At 35.3% G+C, this 24,121-nt stretch overlaps 1 protein-coding gene across 2 annotated transcripts in view; it reads right to left on the reverse strand.

The window, feature by feature from the left end:
* LOC111579075 (pro-neuregulin-3, membrane-bound isoform) overlaps positions 1 to 24,121 on the reverse strand; it is a 464,743-nt gene that overhangs the window by 13,125 nt on the left and 427,497 nt on the right. For both annotated transcript variants that reach the window (XM_055018709.1, XM_055018708.1), the window contains exons 5-7: positions 15,963 to 16,065; positions 10,396 to 10,522; positions 814 to 932 (exon numbers count right to left, since the gene is read on the reverse strand). In XM_055018709.1, the coding sequence (XP_054874684.1) occupies positions 814 to 932; positions 10,396 to 10,522; positions 15,963 to 16,065 (349 nt within the window). The remainder of the gene's footprint in view (positions 1 to 813; positions 933 to 10,395; positions 10,523 to 15,962; positions 16,066 to 24,121) is intronic.

Below are 24,121 nucleotides of genomic sequence, written 5' to 3' on the forward strand. Positions count from 1 at the left end.
TAACATTACAGCAATGTTTTAAAATGTTCTGTACCATAAACGTTCCGTCATCTGAGGCCTCGACAACATCTGGAAAACACTTTTTGAATATTATTTTAGCAACTGTCTTCATTTGTTATCATTGAACACTGTGGGAATGTTTCATAGAAGAACGTTCTGTAATGTGTTCCTCAAGAACATCCCCGAAACATCCTCATAGCATTACAGCCAGAATGTTCCACCTTTGGTAATACTTGACAACATCTGGAAAACATTTTTTGAATGTTGCCTTGAGAGCATCTTTCTTTTGTCATTATTGTGGGAATGTCTAATGGAAGAATGTTCTATAATATGTTCCCTCAACTCAAAGGCTGTATGTTCCACCTTTAATGTGTACATTATATGTTTAATATAAGGTAGAATGTACTTCCTCTGTTACTGAATCACGTTACAGGAAAATTTTGAAATGTAACAGAACATCCAGCTTTGGCAAAAGTGAGAACTCAGAAGTGGGTATTAGTGGGTTCTAGTGTGTTCTGCTAGTGAATACTCACTGATCAGCGTGATAAAAAGCTTCCTGTGATCATGTGCTCCAACATTTTATCTCTGTCCCATCTCGTCTGCTACAGATATGCTTATTAACATGTTTATAGCCTTAATTCTAATCACTATCATTCTTCCGTGAATCAGCAATTAGTTTTGGCTGCTCTGTAATGTGCATAATTCAATTTCTCTCTTCACTGAGTTTGGGCTGATTACAGCGGAGGACACTGGAGTCGTGGCTGCAAACTGCATTTAACTCCTGCAGAGGAACGTCACAGTTAAACGTCCAACCTGTGGTGTTTGGCGCCGCCTCTGGAGCTGCTGGGCGGATCGGTGGTGGAGATGTTGCACTGAGCGAAGCTGGACTCACACACGTTCCCCTGGCGAGGCTGGGAGGTTCTTTTACAGTACTGAGGAGACAAACACAAACAACAAGAACGTTGTTGGGTTACAGATTGGGAAGAATTCCATCACGTATCCAAATGCGTTAGTCAGTTTTTGAGTAATGTTGAGAACAGACAGACAAACAGACAGACAGACAAACCACTGGCAATGGTCACATGACTCTGCCGCGTTCCTTGGTGGAGAAAAAATGACATTGTAGATGGCAATAACGCAAATCTTACTAACAAGTTGATGTTATTTAAGGACAAATAATGACATCTCCATCAAAAGCAGCACAGAAATGAATATAATCTCCTTAATCCTTGAGGATATTACACATTACAAACCTTTAAATTATTTAAATCATTCTGAATCATGGTGGCCTTTTCTTTGCGACGTATACACGACCTTCATTTGCGTATCAACCCACTTCTCCATCCTATCTTCTCTGTAAAGTTGTGTTTGCATCAAATATGACAGAAATACCACAAAATGAATCATTAATAAGACTTTCACAGCGTTGATTAGTGAATCTGCTCCAGGTGTTTCTTAGTACAGCGATAAATGAAGGAATATTAGGAATTTAAACACATGGAGAGGGAATTAAGTTGCACAAAAACAGCTTCCATGCACAATCGGTGTAGACTTTGTGTAAATGTGAGGCTATATTTTAACATTTAGATGAGAAAAATCGATTTTACAGCCATTGTACTTGATGCTGAAGCTCGACGTTTGTATTTCCATGCTGTGGAAACTTATGCATTGTGTCTTTTTTGAGCAAGATTCATCGTGTGTCCTTCATTTTCTTGCATTCTGCTGTACATCTTTCCCTTTATTGCTTTCCATCCCTTTTCAAATCTCTTTCTCATACACACTGATCCCTCCTTCGTCCCTCTCGCAGCCGTCACGACTGAATATCTAAATCAGTTCCACCACGGTGCTGCGTAGGTTCGTTCTTTTTAACTCTCTTTATGTTTATCTCCATCTCTGCAGACGCAACCATGCAACGAAACAAAGCGTCTCTTTGATTCTGCTCTTCGCAGTGACGAGGCAGTCGGTTAACATCTCCTCACAGGACAGCACAAGAAAGTGTTTAAACTTTTAAAAGCCTTAAAGATGTGAGGGAAGGTTTGATTTCTTATCTACCTCCAACACCTATCTGTGGTTTGCATCTAGCAGCACTGACAGTTTCCTCTCCTCAGCATTATCTCGCCATCGTCTAGACACTAACTTCTACACTTTTGCAACATAAGGCAAAAGCAGGTTTTTTTTTTGCTTCAATGTACTTTTATGTCTTTTCCTTACATAAAATTTCCAGCTTGATGTCTGACTAACAAGGTTGTCATCGACACAATCCCTCTTTGAGGACCTCTCGGTAGGACACCAGCCTCATTAGCATCACACATCCTGTCATGGTTATGTGACCAGACGGTAATTTGTACTCACAAAACCATGACCCACTTTGTTCTGTAAGTCAAATTTACACTATACATAGACACCATCCTAGCTGAAGCAGGTGCATACTGGAATATGTGGCATTTAAAAGGAGATTTTCCCTGTTTTTAATGCCTTTCAACATTAAATCATGGTCAATTTGACAAGAATTTACCACAAAAAAGACTCTTTCATGTCAAAGTGAAAACATATTTCTACAAAGTAATGTTGATTAATAAAATATATAAAACTGCACAAGTATTTAGCCCCTTCAAATCAGTTTGCAGTTCCGGCATTGATCCTGATCATGATGCTGCCACCACCATGTTTCACATCATGATGCTGCCACCACCATGCTTCACATCATGATGCTGCCACCACCATGCTTCACATCATGATGATGCCACCACCATGCTTCACATCATGATGCTGCCACCACCATGCTTCACATCATGATGCTGCCACCACCATGCTTCACATCATGATGCTGCCACCACCATGCTTCACATCATGATGATGCCACCTCCATGCTTCACATCATGATGCTGCCACCACCATGCTTCACATCATGATGCTGCCACCACCATGCTTCACATCATGATGCTGCCACCACCATGCTTCACATCATGATGCTGCCACCACCATGTTTCACATCATGATGCTGCCACCACCATGCTTCACATCATGATGCTGCCACCACCATGCTTCACATCATGATGCTGCCACCACCATGCTTCACATCATGATGATGCCACCTCCATGCTTCACATCATGATGCTGCCACCACCATGCTTCACATCATGATGCTGCCACCACCATGCTTCACATCATGATGCTGCCACCACCATGCTTCACATCATGATGCTGCCACCACCATGCTTCACATCATGATGCTGCCACCACCATGCTTGACAACATGATGCTGCCACCACCATGCTTGACAACATGATGCTGCCACCACCGTGTTTGACAACAACACTGGTTGGAGGCTGCAGTGTTTGGTCGTCTCTACATCTGCACACAAAGCTTAACTCAAAACGCAAAAAAAAAATAACATCAAGAAATTCAAAGTTAATGCCACAACAAGGGCAGTTTGTTTGTATTTGTATTCTCTGCTGAACATCCAGACTGTTAATTAATACAGAAACTTCCAGCGAGAAGTTGTTCATCTCTCAGCCTGCGATAAAGCAGAAACCCTGAAGTTTAAAAGGGGGGAAATTACATTAGTGGTTTAAGAATACGGGTTTCGATTACTGAAACAGAGATGGATGTGTTGCTAATTAATTCATGATTAGGAGAGATGGTGCTGCAATCACCTCAACTTGTCATGACTGAAGGAATGTCAGCACTTATTCACTTTGAAAAGCTTCAGTTTTACACTTAAAGACAGAATAAAGTTAACTTTTTTTTTATCAGTTGGACACCAGGAAAGCGCTCAAAGAGGGAAAAGTGGCTCCAATCTGTTAACGCCGCCGGTGTTAGTCTCAGCGTCCATTTTGTCTCAGTTTGAAAATAGATTTAGGCTTAAGAAAGATGGCCTGTGGAAAAACTGGGAGCTGTGTGCATGCGTCATCCGGCAACACTGACTGCTTATAGAGGTCATCAATACAACTGTAATATTCTCTTGCACAGCTGCAGGCAAAGAAACTCTTTAGCTCCACAAACGTGAGCAGACACAAGCAGCAAAAAGTAATCATCGCTTTGACAGTGACTTCACGCTGAGCCTGGACATTAGTGGTGCAAAGGGTGCATGTAATGGCTTATATCAATGGATGTGTGTGTGTGTGTGTGTGTGTGTGTGTGTGTGTGTGTGTGTGTGTGTGCGTGTGCGTGTGTGTGTGTGTGTGTGTGCGTGCGCAGAAATGGAGGTTTTAATCTCTGAGATGGCGACTAACATACAGCATCTGCCCGTGGCAATGAGGTTTCTCTAACGCTGACAGAATATCTGGACAGAGCAGGAGATGATTTCTGTGATCTGTGCAGAGACGCTGTACATCAATAACAGCTTTACAAACACACACAGCAGTCTAAGGACAAAACTTACACTAAAAACACAATTCTGCTAAAGAAAAACTTGAAAATCCAACTGCAAGGACGCCAGAAAAACTATAGTCAAAAATGATGGAATACTGTAATGTTTAAAAACTGTAAAAATTGTGAAAATAATGGTAACAATCTGTAAATATTGATCTTCAAATTAATTATATATGTGTAATTGTTTGGCACACATTGTAAAAGAACAAATTACTATATATATAAATACAGAGTTTTGTTGTGGACATTATTTAATGCTTTATTTCTTTAAAAAAAGAATTTTAAAAAAGTATTAAACAATGTCCATGTCTGTAAAATATTGATATTTAAATTAATTAAATTGCTGTAATTGTATGGAACACACTGTAAAATAACAAATTACTGTTTATAAAAATACAGAGTTTTGAACTTAATTTTAAAAAAGTTCTATGATTTTCCAAAATATTAGGTGTGATTTTTGAAAATTGAGAAAAATATTTAGAAAAGTAAAATTTAATTATTAAAACTATTTAATTAATTAACTAAATAACTTAATTTCCAATCTTTAAATTAAAACATTTAATTCACACACACATATGTTAACATATATAGTATTTTAAAAAAGATAATATTTCATTTAAATCAAATAATTATGTGGTCAATATAAAAACTAAAAATTACAAATTCTTGTAAACAGTAAACATTTAAAAAAATATTTAACTAATATTTTTTCTGGTCTTTAATATATAAAATTTGTTTTCAAATAATGACATACCATTTTTAAAACATAATGTTTTTGCTGATTTAAATAAATTAACTTCATGGTCAATATAAAAATAAAAATTACAATTTTTTTGTAAAAGCACAAAATGTGGCTATTTTCAAAAATGTGTTTGTTTTTTTATTGTTATTTATGTTTGACCTGTATATGAATACTTTTTTCTTTATTTCCCTGGTTATTTTGTGTAATTTAACCAAAATATGTAAATGTAAATTAATACTTTTTTCTTGTGATTTTACCAGATATTAACTGAAGTTTAGCATAACAGGGAAAATTCCAAAATTATTTACCCATTTTCAATCCTTACATATTTCTTATTTTAAATCATGGCAAGCAATCTTAAAAATAACACATTTTTGCTGGTTTAATAACAGTAAAATGGTGTAATTTTACAATCAAATATTGGGAAAAAAACTTCTATAAAAATACAAATTTCAGATTTTTTAATGGATAATGTGTAAATTAAGATTTTTTCCCCCTGTAATTTAACAAAACGGGTAAAATAAGCCAATATTTAGTGAAAAATACTATTAAAAATTGTTAAATTTTGCAGAGTAGTTTTAATTATTCAGTACCAGACTCTGGAACACCTGAGGAATTCATGATCAGGTTCTAAAACCTGACTGACGGACAAAGACTGACTCTTTAGCTCATCACTTGATCAAATATGTCCAACAAAAAGCCCTGCAGCACTCATCAGACGTGTTTGTTCTCTATTACAGAAATATTCTGCAGCTTCATCAAGGACCCACAACATCATTTGGGGGTTTTATCTAAAAGTAAATGCAAAAAAAAATTCAAAGGACACGTTGACAGATGTGTCAGAATGAATGCAGGAGTTTGTAGTGAAGAAAGGCCTCTAAAATTTAACAACTCCTGGCAGGTATTCGGCCCATCAGTCTGCTGCGTTTGGCTTTTTTCCGTATATCTGCTCCAGAAACCTCACTGACCTCGCACTTGTAGCTCAGAAAATTTTGGTAATTGATTGCCTGCAGACAGAAATCAATGCGATTCTGGACGCGTAGGCTCAAAACAAACATTTGCATGCACAAGTTCCCCAAAGACGCCCGCGGAAATTAAATATATAAAACGAGATTTAAAGGTGGCATTTGTACCCCAAAAGATCAGCCGTGTTTTGCCTGAAAATACATTCATAAACAATAATCAGTAATTCAACAGCTGCTTCTAACAGAGCAATTAGTAAAACAGAAGCCAAAGGAGTCATTTTAAACAGATTTCAGGGCAAATCATGGAATTTTATGACTGTGTTTTGTTTCACTGGCAGAACGGATAATTAATAACAACTAAATAACAATGCAAGCATACGTCAGCCTGATAACAAGAACAATTAAAAGGAAAAGTAATTTATTTCAACAGCTAAGACACCAGAGTATAAACCTCTGAACCCCAAAACCTGCTCACTGTTGGCTCTTTTTTTCAGAAAAAATGCAAAGGAGAAGTTTCTCTTTCTGTGATCATTTAGGTTAACAAAAATTGGAAAAAAACGGGCTAAATGTGCACAACATTTTCCCACATGTCAGCAGATGTTACGAGCACTGGAAAAAAACAGAGTCTACATCTGAGTACACAGCCTGCAGTTCAACCGAGTTCTGCTAAAAAAGTTCCTGAATTTTTGTCACATTATTGTTGGCCACAGCTCGGCCAGTCACGGCTTCACGGTTGAGCCAAAGAGTGCAGAATTTTTAGATTTTTAAAGAATGTTGCATAAGCGAATGGTTAATTTTTAAATTTCATTGAAATATGATGCCCTGGCTGCTGAAATATAAACATTTCTCTTGGAGGTCAGGATAATATTGACTGTTGATCCGTCTTTTTGGGTAATTAATCCGTGCAGACGTCTGGTTCCCTGCCAGTCTGATCTCCATGACTTAGCAGAGCCTCTTTGTTTGTCCTCAGCATCCCAGTGAGCCTGATGCTGATTGGAGAAGACTCACCTGACATGCCATCTCCACCAGCCCAACATTTTACAGATTACTTTCAGGCTCCGTCTGCCAGCTGGTTCAGATGTTGGAGGCTGATATCGGAGAGGACAGTTCTGCTGCCATCAGACCTGCTGACTCACGTTAAGTCACTTTACGGACCCAAACTGTCACTTTGTGGTCTCAACACGTGTCACATTTATGTGATGAACAGAAAGTCTCAGACCTTCAGGCTGCTGTTAAACTGGATGTACAGGACTGAGGATGCATTCTAGGGCAGATCTTATATACATAAATGTAATATATTCTTCTCAGATCTAAAAAAAACATCACAAAGGCTTCCAAAAATAATGCTGCCTATTTCTTTTATTCCCTCTATATTATTATTGTTATTATTATTATTATTATTATTATTATTATTATTATTATTATTATTATTATTATTATCATCATCATTACTATTATTATTATTATTATCATCATTATTATTATTATCATCATCATTACTATTATTATTATTATTATCATCCTGTATTTAGACTTTTAATTTTCATTGTTAATTGTTAAATACTAGCACAGTTTTGTACGTTGTTATTATTTTTGTTCTTATCATTGATATTCACATTCATATCCATATTATTATTAATTATAATTAAGTATAAGAATCATTTTAATTATGAGAATTATTGTATACGTATTCAACTTATTATTACTATTATTATTATTATTATTATTATTATGCTATATTTTTACTTTTTAAATACTAATTTTTATTGCAAAATACGAACATAGTTTTTCATCTTATTATTGTTATTATCATTATTATTATTATTATTATTATTATTATTATTATTATTATTATTGTTATTATTGTTATTATTACTAGCACAGTTTGCATTTTATTTGCCTTACTTTTCTTCAACGTAACATAATAGTGTTTGTATTATTATGTATAACATTTAATATATATATAATTATGTATTTTCATGTGGTTAATAAAAAAAATCGGTATAATAACAAGAAAAAAAAGTCCATAGAATTCCATCTTTACCTCAGATTGTATTTAGTTTCAAGCTGTTTATTCAGTTTTCTATCAGTGTTCAGTTCTGTTTGTGTAAATGAGGAAAAATCTGTCAACTGTATCATGAACCGTCAGTGTGAATTTTAATGATCCCTCTTTGGATGTGGATTCTGTGCTGCTCCCACACTCTGATCTATCCATGTTGTGTACATTAATGTGTTTATGAATACTTTGCCTCATTGTAAATTTGAATGACGCCCTCAGAGGAAAATGTAAAATTCATCCAGCTGAGCTTCATGTGTGCAGATTAAACTCATATTATAACCATGCAGGACTGTTTAAAGTTAATTTATGCACATTAGCACACACAGACTCTCGACTCCACAAGTGGAATTTGAATTTCCATCACTGAGCGTCCAACTGTAAACTTCAGGGAGTTATAATGAACTGATTATCCTCTGAGGTTTTATGTCTCTGTGCGATCGTATCTTCAGGGACGCTGCTGCCAGAATTCTTGAGCGTTTCTTGGCTGCAGATGAAGATTTATAATAGGTGCATGTTGGCTCATGTTAATGCCAAATAATGGCACCAAAAAATAATAACTAACCCCCAAAGTCCTGAGGCGATTAAAAAAAAAATCTACCTGTAAAAATTCAGTGAGTAGCAGCTGACTGAGAGGAGGAAATGAACGGCGCTGAGCTCCATGGATGAAGGACACCCTGGAGAGGTTTGAAGTACAATAAGTCTTCTTGGAGATTTGAAAAGCAGCAAACACTGATGTTATTGAACCTGCTCTCACAGTTTTATGCAACAGGAATGGAGTAAAACATTACAACAGCCAGCTTCAGCCAATGAAAAATGCTCAGCAACCTTCAAAAAAGATGCCAGTAATTACAGAAACACATAGATGTAAATATATATCACATATATATTTATATATATTGTATATATTATTTTTAAAGTATTTTATTGGTTTATTTGATAGTGATTGTGGATAAAGATTTTTAAAATTGGGGAAGGAGGGCTGAGAAAGGATGCTATTTATATTTAAAAGTCATTGGCAAAGGTGTAAGAAGTACTCAGACGTTGTACTTAAGTAAAAGTACCATTACAACAATATGGAAATATTCGGTTACAAGTAAAAGTCTGATGTAGAGGTACAAATTTATCAGCGTCAGCATAAAGTACCAAAAGTATAGAAAGGCATTTTTTAAAAAATCATATTTTTGGATTATATAAACCCTCATAACCCCAAAAGCCATTGATAGGTTTGAAAAGCATGTTGTCTCTTTTAAAAAAAAAACAAAAAAACATCATTTATCACAGCGAGAAACTGTAAAAACAGAAAGAAGTGTTCGATTTTCAACTTTCTGACAGTCCTTGAACTACTCATTGGGAAACTTCACCCAATCTAAGCTTAAAATCAAGATATTTCATCAAAACTCCTTTAAAAATTTGCAGAAAATAAATAATTTATTGTCTGTGGATGCTGTAAAAATCGAAAAATTCTGCTTATCTAAGTGACACTGTGAAGCCATTCGTGACTCAGCTATGACCAAGAGTCACATGGCAAAAGTTCTGGGAGATTTCAGTTGAACTGCAGGAAGTGTTTACATACAAGCATGGAAACTAATTCAAAAAGTCAATAGTAAAATATCTATATTATGCTGAGTCACCATTGACTTCCAGTTTTCGTAACATCTTAAGACACTTGAAAAAATGTAAGACATATGGATTCCTTTTTAAAAAAAGAAATTGTAAAACAGATAATCAATTCTTCCTTCTTTTTTTAAAATGATTTCTGTCATTTTAACTGGGTCGTCCTACACAGAAGACATTTCTCTCCTTCTTCATGGTTGTTCTGTTTCCATAGCGACTTTAGATTGCAGTGAAAAATGAACCACAGTGGAGAAAAACATAACAGGAACTAGAAATAAATGAATAAAAAAATGGCTTTATATCTTTGCATCTGCTGTGTAGCTCATGAATTTCTCCACATTTTTCAATAAAGATTTATTTGAATCAGCAATATTAGGTCGCAAAAAATGATACCATTTCCTGGTATCAAACTAAATTTGCAAAATTGCTTAAGGTATTTAATACATAGGTAGAGGAATAAAAAGCACAATATTTAACCCTGGACTGTGATAAAGTAGAAGTATAAGGCAGCAGAAAGTGGAAATATCCAAGTAAAGTACAACACATGACAACAGTTTTCCAGAGTTTGAGCATCTTTGCCTAATAAACACATAAAACACAGACAGAAAGTCAAAATTGGAAAAAGTAAAAACAGTATTTACCTCATGCATCTGCAGGTTGGTGTTGGGGGCTCTGATCTTGACTTCTAGACCATTATGGGCATTAGTGGTGTAGTTCTTCAGACTGCGACTCTCCTTCAGGTGGGCCTGCAGCTTCTCTCTGCGCCTCCTGCAGCAGAACCAAAAGAGAACCAAAAGAGAACCAGGTTCAGGTTGGATTTAAGGTGAGTTCTGATCACTGACAGGTAAATTGGTGTTCAGGTCGGCAGCTGGTCAGTGAATAATATCGATCATGACTGAGTGCATCAGGGGTGTCAAACATGTGGCCTGCGGGCCAAAAGCGGCCCTCCAGTGGGTCCAATCGGGCCCAATGGGACGACTTTGTAAAGTGTAGAAATTATGGAAAAGACATTAACTGCAAATTATAAATTTGTAAAACCATAAATTTAAGATAATTTCTAGACCATAAGTTGTTGTGATCATAAAGTAAAATATTAGATTGCTCATTGTTCTTTTGTCATTTTGTGTCTCATTTGTGTAATATTTTGTCTTGTTTTTTTTTTTTTTTGTCTAACTTTTGTTGTTTGAATCATGTTTTGTTGTTTGAATCATGTTTTGTTGTTTTGTTTCTGGTTTTTGTCATTTTGTGTTTCCTTTTTGTCTCATTTGTGGTTTTTGTCTTATTTTTGTCATTTTGTGTTTTGCTTTCTTCATTGTTTTGTGTATCGTTTGTGTCGTTTAGTGTTTTTTTTGTCTCGCTTGTGTTGTTTCTCTACTTTTTTGTTGTTTTGTTTCTGGCTTTTGTCATTTTTGGTCTCGTTTGTGTCATTTGTGTAATTTTTTTGTCTCATTTCTGTCATTTGTCCATTTTCTTTGTTGCTTTGTAATTTTTTTTGCCTACTTTTTTGTCTCTTGTGACTCGTGTTTGTCTAATTTTTTGCCGCTTTGTGTCTCATTTTTGTCATTTTGCTTCTCAGTTTTGGAACACTTTGTTACAAAGTAAAATACTATATCGTTCAGCTCCAGATACCTGTGACTAAATATTTTGTGCATTTGTAGACACTCTGTGATCTGTAATGTGCTGTAATTTAAAGAAACATTACTGGAAATGAACATACTCTTTAAACCTTCTTTGAACATCTCACTAAAACATTTTCTTTAGAAGATCATCACTTGTAGGTAATGTTCTCCAGTGTTGTCAGTAAGTTCTCTGCCAGCTGTAGTCACAATATTGTGTTTCAAACTGTAAAAACAAGATGAATCCTTCAGGAATTTCTGACTTTTTTTAACGTTTGCATTTAAATGCTGCTGCTTTTCTCATTTTTTTCTGCAAGTTTTTCTCCTGCATTCATCCTCTGATTTACTTTAAAAGAAAATGAGTCAGAGGTCAAGGAGAATCGTGTTCTGAGGAATGAAATAAACCATTTGAAGAACCTTTTGACTGCAGAACATCTTGACTTAACTGCTCCCTAAACAGTAATTAAAAGACAGTTTACATGATGCAGCTTGACTCTGTTTAGTAACTCGTGTCACGATGTTTGAAATCTGACGTGTTTGAACACTTTGTGAGATTTACTGAAGAACACACCGTCGGACTGAAGTTATTAATGAGTTTGACCCTAATCTGGTGGTACTCAGCTGCCTTCACAAACAGGAGGTCTGGAGATAATCGTGGCAGAAGAAGTGGAATGCTTAGACCAGATTCCTTCCCTTGATGTGGAAGACAGTCTGCTGGTTTGTTGTTCTGACTGGTTGCATGCTCTTAATTGTTATTCACAATTAGAACCGACCTGCAGGAAATAGCTCCAGTCTTCTGGTATCATGATGCTGCTGCAGAGGTTTGCTCATTACCTGAAGGAGTCTTTACAGTCGCTGTGCTGAATGACAGCCATGTAATGAAGTGTTTACCTCATGCTAAGCTCCTCTTCCTCCACCTCTCTGCCACTTTAATTATATTTTCCCAGAGCAAGGCTGCGACATTTGGCGCCGCACCACTTTTGGAAAGAAGCGTTTGCTTAATATGAAATGTCCATTATCTCCTCTGAAGCCTTTTCACAATCTGCTTGTTTATTTATTTGATGCTTTAGAGCGCTAAAAGGGGGAAGCAGCCCTTTGTGATGGAAGCATACGCTTTAGCTGCAGTCAAAACAAACATCCAGTATTTATGTTTGCTCGTATATCAACTTGCATCCTCCCGTTGTTTGCAGGAAGTTTTTCTTTCTCATCGTCAAACTAACTTTTTCCAACTTATTTGTTTCATATGAGGAATAAATCAGAGCGTTCTGCACGTCGAGCTGCACAGGAATAAATCTGATGGATGTGAATGATCTTCTACAAATGCTTTTCAGAATCAGCCTCCAGCTACAGTTCAGGCTGCAAGTTGATTATATGAGTAGAATGTTCCCACAACGCTTGCTAGCATTACCTAAAGGTTGTAATGATGTTTTAAAGTTTTATTCTAAGAACTTTTCATGGATATTTATCATTTCCAATAATGTTCCTATGAGGTCAAAACACATAAACTGCTCCTTCAGAGGATGAAAGGAAAAATGTTCTCAAACCAATGTTCAGAACATGTTTTCAAGATGTTCTCGTGTCCTCCAATAACAATGAACAGGTGGAACATTTTGCCTGCAGTGTTCCACCTGTTAGATGCCAACAAAGGGAGAATGTTCTCAAAGCGACTTTCAGAAAAGCGTATTAAGAATGTTGGTGCATAAAGATCTAAGGATGTCTTCAGAGAACATTATTCAATCTTTAAAGAAACATTTTTCGAACTAAAAAAACACTTTTTGTGCTTAAAATACTGCCAGAACTTTTTCAGAAAATTTTTAGAACAAAACAATTTCAGGCAAGAAGACATATGATTGTAGAGAACGTTCCCACAACGCTCGTTAACATTACCTAAAAGTTCTAAAAGGGTTTTAAAGTTTTAAACTAATATTCAAAGAACTTTTCAAAGATATTTATCTTTTCCAATAATGTTCTATGAGGCTGAAAGACATAAACTGCAACATTCAGAGGATGAAAGGAAGAACGTCACAAAAACGTTCAGAAAACGTTTTCAAGATGCTTTCAAGTCCTCCAATAACAAAACGTCTCATATAAACGTTATAAGGTGGAACACTTTGCCTGCAGTGTTCTACCGTCACATGACGACAAAAGTTCTCAGCACAACTTTCAGAAGTGTTTTAAGAATATTGGTACATGAAGATCTGAGTCTTCAGAGAACGTTTTCCGAAAGATCAGTGGCAACAGCGTGAAACGTTTGTCTTTCATTTCGCGGCGTTTCTGTCAGAAAACCTTTAGCTTGCTCAGATTTAACATTTCCTCTCTCCTGCAGATCTGCATCTTCTCCACCGAACCGGCGACTTCCCTCGACTCCATTACGGATTCATTGAAAGCTCCTGTCCATCACCCCTTGATCCGATTATCTTGTTGTCAGGCCGACCCGCTCGCTCACATCATTATATTACAGAGGGAAGCCTATGGAATTACAGAGCCATCTATCAGTGCACGCTCCATCGACTCTGCACCGGATGTCTGACCCTCGCTGCTTCAGATAGACCATTCATATGCCAATTGCTATGCACTCGTATTAACTTCCTCCCTGCAGTAGTATGAAAATAAGAAGCCGAGCAGGAGCCACATGAGCTGACCTTTTAGGTGATAATAGGCTATGAATATGTGCGCACTTAATGAGCTTTACAAATTGTCCCAAAATACCCGAGCTGGGATTTGCTTCAAGATGTTTGATGCCTCCAACGTGTTGCTAAATTAACTAAAAGTCTCCGTGGGCATTCGCTGAGCCCACTGCCAGCAGGGCTCATTACCAAAACACTCCAACGTTTTGCTTACTTTGGGACCTGTGGCGAGAAATTTATCATAAATATTATCGGTGAAGTGAGTCTGAAAGTAATAAAAATCTTCGGTGGAAGTTACGGCTGGGATGAAATGACTTGTCAGTGCAGCTAATTTACTTGTCAATACATTCATGAATATTTTTATATGTCAAAAAATGAATCCATCCAAGGAGCTGAAACTGAAGCTAAAACACCCAAATACAGTGTTTGGTGTTTTTATTTGTTATATTGAAGTTGTATTTTTATCTATTTCTACTCAGATAAATATATAACAAAAGGAAAACTAAGTTTAATACAACGTAGGTCTTAATTTTTGCAGTTTTTATCCTTTACATTTTCATTTTTAATGATAATTTTGTACTCATATAATTTGATTTGAACAAATAAGCTGCAATTTTAAGTCAGAAAATCATCAAATTATCTAATCTGCAAAAGCAAACTAACCTGCTTCTACACAACTATATTGTTATTTGACTACTTATGTAGTACAAACACTGGCTGGATTACCTGCAGTGGGATTTTTAAATCAAATTTTTAATTAATTAAATGCCACAATTTCTAACTGCACTAGTTTCAGCAGGAGCAGGTTGGGGCGGATGGACGGCAAAGAGCTCGATCTGTGTTTAGGTTCAGGTATTCTATCTAAATTACGTTTTAAATCTAATTTATTGTTCTGCTGTGACTCCTTTTCATGTGCTGGATGGGCTTCGACTTGAAGAACCTTCAAAAGTCTAGTTAAAGGGTTGTATTTAACACCATTTTTGTTGTAATTTTGGCATTTAAACTCAATTAGGCTTTTAACATGTAGCTGTAACTGTGAACAAGTCAATTAAAACTTAATAGTTTCCTTGTTTTGGTGTCTACAGCTAGCTAAAGTGGGAGTGAAAACAACAGACAGCAAAGTTCTAAAGTGGACTTTGTGGCCCTTTCAAAATAAAAGCCTCCATTGCTACAACACAGGTGCTAAAATATGCTTGTGTTGTTCCAGAACCAAAAATCAGTTTCTTTTAAGATGTAAATGAGAATGCAGTTTAGTTGTTAAGGAATGTCATTTTGTAGACACGTGATTCACACGTAGAGCTAGTTTTAATATCGTACGCTTGATTTATTGAATGATGTGAGGCTGTGAAGAGACTTCCTGCAAATAGAAGAAAAATGCCTCTGGAACACATTTCATATTCTCGTTTCAATTTCATTCAAATAAGCTATGAAAAAGTAAGTAATTAAGTAAGTATTAAGTTGATGCAATTATTAATGTTATTTTGTCAACTTGACTCAATGTTTGCAATTTGAATGGTTAAAAGTTTAGATTTTTCATCTGTGCATTTTCAAGTTGACAAATTTTTTTTTAAAAAAGAATTTGGACCTCAAGGTACAGAAAAATGAAGTTATCAAGCAAATTTCACTAAAGTTACCTCAAACTGAACTTAGTTTTGAGTAATGTAATGCAGGCATTTGAGTTTAAATTACACAGAATATTAAGTTGATGCGATTACAAATATTGTTAATATGTCACCTTAACTTTATGTTTACAATTTGAATCCTTAAGATTTTAGACTTTGCTTTAGTGCATTTAGATAACTGATGACTTTATTTACCTTTTACAGTGTGGCTACTGAAGCTTGTATGGAACCGAGTCTACACCCAAGATCATCAAAACTGAATCTAAAACTGTTATTTCACTAAATATGCTGAAGAAAAGTCGTTTTTGTTGTATAAATGCATGCTTGTGCGTGTTTTTCCTACTTGTTGCGGCAGTACAGCGCCACGCACAGGGTCCCCAGGAGGCTGATCGCCATGGCGATAGAGGTGATTGACAGCACCTGTCTCTTGTAGACCTCTTTGCTCTCTGAGGAGAAACGAAACACAGGAAGAGGAAACGTTAATGTCTGAAGCAGAGACTGCTGGGAAATAAAGCTCATGCACACGTCTGTCTGTCAGAAGATGAAGAAGGAATAGTAGAAGAAAGTGTGTGAGCGAGAATAAATATCTGCCAAGAGTCAATATTCACAGAGACACAGTTAATACTGAATTAATTCCGCACAGCCGTCTCGCAGAATTAAACACGGTTCTGAGATTTGTTTTACCCACTTTTTAATTTCTAACGTTGTTGTTTACAGCACCCGGGCAGCCATTTTACATCAGCAAACACCATCTCTGGGGCCAATCTGCCTTCACATTTTTATCAAGTGTAAGTGTAATTACTTTACTGATAAATTAACCAAATAAAACAACAACTCAGGTCCCGTCTACAGGAAGCAAACACCTCTTCACGCCCGTCCTGCTACACTTCCTGTTCTTAGTTACCGCTCTGCTCGTTCAGCAGCGCTAACGCTCCGGCCTCTGAATGGATGCCACGTCTAATGGAGCCTGAATACGCCGAGACAAGAAGAGTTATGGTGCAGAGGGATGCCATTAGTGGAGAAAAATGGAGGCTGTCCTGTTTGTTCCCAACAAGTAAATCATAGTTGCCTTCGGATGCGTTAATAGACGATCAATCAGGCTTTATTTAGCGACGCTCAGACCTTGGAAAACCGCGACGATGACAGCTGTTGGGGTTTTTACATCGAGATGATTGAGACGGATTCTCAAAAGGCCGTTTTAGTGAGAAAAAAATAATCTGGAAATTACTGAAGGGATGAAACTGTCCAAAGAAACACAACTGCAGCAGCTCTTCAGGGAAAAGGGGTTTTAATTCTTGACCAAGTTTACTCATGAAGCCTTCAGGTCAAACTGAGATACTGTAAAACTAATTATACATACAGGATTTACCTAAAAATGACAGATGTTATGGAGCATATTTGTAAAGTACTCATAATATCCAGTAAAATCACAGATTTTAAATGCATAATTTTAAATTCATGGGTGATTTGTTCTTTTACAATATGTATTTTAGTGTCTTTAAATCATCTAAAAATGTCATTATTTACAGATATTTGCTGTTATTTTCAGTTTTTATAGTTTTTAATTATGTTCAGTGTTTAAAGATTTATTTTTCCAGACTGTTTTCAATGCCTCTTTTCCCATGTAAACGTTTTGATGCATCTTATCCGATGGAACATCAGATTGATTTATTGTCTGGATTAATATCATTAGAGGAAGCTGGAGAACCTCCAGTATCTGGAAGGCAGAGATAGATGGACAGACGAATGTGGACAAAAAAACCCCGTTTTCTCAGATGTTTCCTTCGCTGAGGTAAAAGCTGATGTGATTTCAGGTCCATTTCTCTCTGAGCAAGATTATACAAAAACTTCTGAGCTGAACTTGGTGGAACTTTCTGCAGAGATGGACGACAGGCATTAGTTTCTGGTTAACTTTCCTCCTTTCATTCGGGGCTCCGGCCTGAACTCTCCCACTGACCTTCTGCTTATGAATTCAGACTATTGGCTGATATCGAGCTCTAAAACTGCTGCTGCACTTTTTAAATCTTAAAAAAATGCCTGATGGAATTCTCTTTTTGATATATTTTGTGCTGCTGACACGGTAGGAATCACAATAAAAGAGGCTAAATTTGAATCTTGTGTGTAGAGCTGCTGCAGGAGGAATTTCTACACACTTCAAAGTTCTCCCTGAGGTTTTACATTAAATAAATGTCAGAATAAAAGACCGAACTAGGACAGTTTGGGTTAGAACTGAGCATCAAGTCTATTCAGTAATATAACAGTCCATTTACCTGCTTTTTCTGGTAAGTTGACTTTATATTGGTATTTTTCATCCTGTTTATGCCACAATTCATTAATCTCTGTATATGCACATTATTTATCTTGTATTGTATCCACAGCTATTATAGTTTTATACTTGATGCGTTTGTATTGTACTGAAATATATTGTAAATAATGCACTTAATAATGCATTTGTGTTTGAATACTTAACTGTATTTCATTTTGTTAAATTACCCATAATATCCAGTAAAATCACAAAAATGTTGTAATTTACATGCTAGCCATAAAAAAATGTAAGTAAAATAATTTTTTTGCTGTATTTATAGCAGCCAGTGATATTGTTGTTTAATAAATATTTGCCATTATTTGAATAATTTACATTAAGGACGGAAAATGGTTAATAATTTCTAAAACAGTTCTTGTAGAAATTTGATCTGTTTTGTTAAATTACAAATAATTAGTAAAACCATACAATTTTTTATTTTTATATATATATATATATATATATATATATATATATATATATATATATACTAAAATATCTATTTTAAATAAATAGTGTGTTCTTGCAACATTTGAGCACAAAATGTCATTTTTTTGCTGTTTTTGATTCATCAGAAAATACTACTTTTGAAAAATATTTGCCATTTTAAAAAAAAAAAAAAATTATGTATATTGAGGAGAAGCAGTAAGCTCTTTTTTAATATGGATATATTTTTTTTTTACAATATATGAATGTAACATTACAAATTTATTTTACTGTTTTTATTATTTTATTTTAATTCTTTTACTTATAATAATAATCTATAAGTATCTGTGAAATAATAGCATTATTTCACAGATATTTGCTGTTCTTTACACTGTTTTAAAGAAACTTAGGAAATTCTAACCTGAGATAACTTGACGTTTGTCAGTTTGCAGTATGAGTGATATTATTGTATGTCTGCTCACAAATATGTGCATTTTCCTGCATGCAGACGGAAGTTTGCTCTGCTGGAGTTAATGTTCTGTAAATGTTCTGCCATCAGATTCCCATGTTCTATATGAAAACAGTGTGCTGGTGGACAACAACCATGAAGTCGAGGTCGAGCAGCGCTGCAGCGTTGGACTGATGATGTGAATAAATCATTGGACTCCGGAGAGCCAAAGCATGTTCATGTTCCATCTGCAGGGGCCACGGGGTCACATCTTCTATTTATTCCCGCTTCAAACTGCCGGTTCTGCCCTGCAGAGAACCGCTGATTAATATTTCACTGTGAAGGTGGCAGCAGCAGTGATGTGGAGGTTCTGCCGTGACCTTCTTCTATGCAGAACTTGTTTACTTCACACGGAAACAATAGGCAGGAAGACATGCTGTAATAGAATGCTCTACTTCAGAAAGATGTTCTGCAAGGTTCTACTAATGCTATCAGTGGGAAGTTTTCATTTAGTTCCTAGAATGTTCTACTCATAGGTAGGATAAGATGTATAAAATGTTTGAAGATAACATTGTTGGATGTTCTAATGTTTGCAAATCTGAATGTTACACTCAGAACGTTCTTCACTTGTGATCACTGTGGAACATTGTGGGAAATGTTTTCAAGATTCTATAATGTTTTCCCTCAACAGCATCCTCAGAACATCCTCAGAACATCCACAGAACGTTACACCCAAATTGTTCTACCTTTGTTAATATATCAAATTACAGGAATGTCTTATAAAGAACGTTCTGACATCTGATGTCTTGATAACATTATCTGAACGTTGAGACCATTATTCCTTTGTCATCACTGTTTCATCAATAAATGTTCTATAATGTGTTCTCTAAAGAACATCCTCAAAACATCTTCAGAACACTGCATGAAGAATGTTCCAAATGTGTTCATATATTACATTACAGGAGCATTTTATTTTAAAAAATTATTAGAGGCCTCGATAAAAATCTCATAAACATTTTTTCAATGTTGATTTGAGAGTGTTCTTCCTTTGCCATCATAGAACATCATCTGTGTTCCTGACATCGTGTGACTGTTGACATTAAAATATTAACTTTATATGGAACCCATAGCTAACGTTCCTTCAACATTGGTTATCATGACCTTCAAGTTCTAATATTTTTTTAGAGACCTTTAAGAATATTTTCATTTCCAATAATGTTCCTATAAATTTAGTATTTTGCTCTAAAAAAAAAAGTGGATAATTTTTCCTGAAATGTTCTGAGGATGTTTTGGAACACACATTATAGAACATTCTGCCATACAACATTCTCACAATGTTCTATGATGACAAAGGAAGAACATTTTCAAGCCAACGTTTGAAAAATGTTTTCCAGATGTTGTCAAGACCTCAGATGATACAAAACGTTTCACAACGTTTCTGTAACGTAACATATTTAAGGTGGAAAATTTTGCCTTTTTGTTGGGCAACACATTAGAGAACGTTCTTCTGTAAGAAGCTTTTCAATGCAACATTTAAGAAAAGTTTCCCAGATGTTCTTGAGACTTCTTATGACAGAACGTTCTTTGTAAGACGTTCCTGTAAGGTGATATATTAACAAAGGTGGAACATTCTGGCAGCAATACTCTGAGGATGTTGTTGAGGGAACACATGATAGAATCTATATAAAACGTTCCCACAGTGTTGCATGAATACAAAACAAGAATGATCTCAGTAGACCAAATTTTGAGAATGTTGTCACCAAATGTGCAGAAATTAGTTTTGAAATAAAAATGAGTGAATATTCTTGAGAATCACACAGCTGTTGACGGATGTTCTCACTCAGAACCAAACTGTTGACATTCTGACAGCGAGTGTCTCCGTCCTGCTGCTTCTGGATCCTGGTGAGGAGCTTTAGAACTTCCTGCTGAGGTTCCTTCAGTCCAACATGCACATTACTCTGAAATCTCAACCCTCAAACTTGAAAAATAATCCTGTTCTGGGCTCTCACAGCTCCTTTTTTATTTTCCAGCTTTAGAATATGTGATGTCTTCCTCTTATCTGAGCGGTGGCAGCTTTCTGACTCAGTTTCCTCTCATTTTTCGGACATGTGGGCGCGTCAGGAGGTCTGTTCCAGACATTAGGTGAGGGTTTATTCAATCGTGTTGCATTTGTACAATTACCAGCGGAACTGTGGCCTCTGGTTTGAGACCAGTGGAGTCTAATGTTTAGTGGCAGCAGCTTGGATTCGGTTCAACGTTGGCACCGTGCAGCAGAATGATGGTGATTGATGACAAAATTTTAGTCGATCACACGAGAATATCATAAAATCTGTTTTATCTGCAGCCTGAGAACGGGTCAAATGTCAGCAGCCTGATGCACAACTGGACGCAACTTTAAACTGGTTGAGTTTTTATTTCAGAAGTTCATTTACACAAGTTCTGACTCTGATAATTACATATGCATTGAATCAATCATTTAACTGGAATCATGTTTAAATACACTAAAGTAAAAGCAGTAAATTTCACTGATATTTAGATTAATGCAGAAACAAAAAAAAACAAATAGAAAAATATTTCAGATATTTTTCTACCTGAAATCTTAGACTTACAGTATAAAAACAAGTAAATTAACAAAATTACAGTAAATTAATATACATAAATTTAATAGTGACTAATTTTAGAACTCAAATTTCTCCCATTTATTTTCTCTAAATTCACACAGCTAAATTCAAGTAGAATTTTGCATTTTTGCTGAGAACATTTCTTTATAAAGTGCACAATTTGTTGCTGTTACTTAAATAACAGCAGTATTATGTTATTTTTCCTAAAAATATTACATCTATCTATGAAGTATAATAATAATGATAATGATAATAATAATAATAATAATAATAATAATAATAATAATAATAATAATAATAATAATAATAATAATAATAATAATTATAATTATTATTATTATTCATATAAAAATGTCTATCAATGTAGATATTTATATAAGAAAAATAAATAAAATCTAAATTAAATACTTAAATACTTCACTGTATTCTAAATGGTCTGTATGTGATATTTTAAAATATTTTTTCCTTTATTGTTTTGTTCTTCTTTTTTTATAAATGAAGAACAGCTTTATTGTTCTGTTTTGTTAAATTAACACTCAAAATTGAATAATTATTTTAAAATAAAATTGTAACTAGTCCTAATAATAATAAAAATAATAATTATATTCATATTCTTCTAATTATTAAAGAATACACATATTAATATTAAGAATAATTTAAGAATAAAAATTAATTCATATGAAAATATAAAGTATGTCTGTCAATGTACATATTTCTATAAGAAAAATAAAGAAAATTAAATTACTGTCACTATACTGTGTTCTAAATGTTCTATTTGGGAATTTTTAAATATTTTTTTTCTATATTTAGGTTTTATTTTTTTTTTACATAGAAAACAGCTTTATATTTCTGTTTTGTTTTATTAAATTAACACTCAAAATTCTATTATTTTGTTAGAAAACAAGCATTTTTATAATGCAATGTTACATAAACTCTAAACGTCTGTAAAAACAACAACAAAAATATTTTACGTTGCAGGTATCATGATTTATAGTCATTATGTAGCACTTATCTGCATTTTCGGGCTTTACAGAGCTGAGGATGTCTAATTTTTGCAGTTATATGCAGTAATGGCTAAATAAAAAGCATTTTTTTTTTTTGCAGAATTGATCAGTGTTTACCCTCATCCAACTTACCTCTGCTAAGTGCAACAGTCTAGGGTGTGGATTCTGACAGCAGCTTCAATCTGTAGAATAATTTCTGTCTTTATATTCTGAGATCAGCTGAGACTGATGGGAGAAAATGACACGAGTGCAGGAAGAGATCAGCGGGACTCTGCAGCTTCACGGCCCCGAACATTAGAATTTTCATGTGCCAGTAGCTCCCAGCGCTGATGGCGGATAAAACCTTTATTTATGCAGGTCGGCCGTGCACGAGCGAGCACGCGCTCTGCTGGTCACGCTGCTTTGCTCTATTACTGGGATGGCTTTATTCACCACTTACAGACTGAATCTACTCACTGCAGATATTGTTATCGCTGCTGCTGCTGCTTTCTTTTCTCTCTTGGTGTGGAATCAGTCAGATTCCTCCAGAACCAGTTCTGGTTTACGGTGTGGGTCAAACTGATGTTAAAATGCAGCTTGTTTGTATGCAACATGAGGAACATGAGGCCTTTTCACTCTCTCAGCTCTCACTTTTGATGTCGACATCCAACCACTCGTCCTGACGCACCTGATTTTTAATGTTGCCATTAAATTTTGACAGTACAGAGTTCAACCTGTGTCACTTTGTCCTGTGCGTGATTTATAAATAATGCAGTTTAACGTTCTCCAGTGATGAAGCTGCTCTAGTTTCTTAAAGCTCAGATGCGACGCAGAAACTCATTTAGGTCACTTTGATTTCACCAAAAACTTTAAATCTAAAGAACATTTGCTAAATTCCTTCTAGATTTGTTGTAAAAAATCACTAAAAAAGATGACTATGTTATGTAAGCACAAAAATTACATCCCAGCTAGAATCTTTGTTATAAAAATGTTCTGTGAAAGTTCAAATTTGAAAAACTGTAAATTTAAATCAAAAATGCTCTTATTTTGTTAAAAAAATCACAAAAAAAGGTACCTGTACCGTATATGCACTGAAAGTACATCATATCTGGAATCCTTCTGTGTTCTAACAGTCTCAGAAAGTTCTGCAAAGTTCCAGTGACATCTTCATTGGGAAATTTTTCCTAGAAAGTTAGTTTTAAATGGAGGATAAAGTTCTCGAAAGATATTCTAAAAATGTTCTAAAACATTTGCTTAATGTTGTATTGAAAAAGTTCCTCTTCTGCTATCATGTATCTTTGTGATAATGTTCTATGGAAGAACGTTCTACAATGTGCTACCTCAACCATATGTCCAAAACCTTTAAAGAACACTGGGTTCCAGAAACGTTCTGGGACAATAGTTCTAATGTTTTCAGTGGAATGAAAGAACTTGCTTCTGAAAGGTAGGAGAACTGAAGATGTTCTAAAAATGTTTGGTGATGACATTGTTAGATCGTTCTAAAAAACTTGGTAGATAAAACAAAACATTGTCAGAATGTTTTATAGATTCTACATTGTTTTCCTCAACAACACCCCTAGAACGTCCTCAGAACATTGCAGCCAGAATGTTCCACCTTTGTTAATACCACAGTACAGGAACGTCTTATGAAGAACGTTCTGTCATCTGAGGTCTCACTAACATCTTGAAAGTGTTTTCTGAACGCTGCATTAAGAACGGTAG

The sequence above is a fragment of the Amphiprion ocellaris genome, chromosome 16 (assembly GCF_022539595.1).
Source record: "Amphiprion ocellaris isolate individual 3 ecotype Okinawa chromosome 16, ASM2253959v1, whole genome shotgun sequence".
Lineage (NCBI taxonomy): Eukaryota > Metazoa > Chordata > Actinopteri > Pomacentridae > Amphiprion > Amphiprion ocellaris.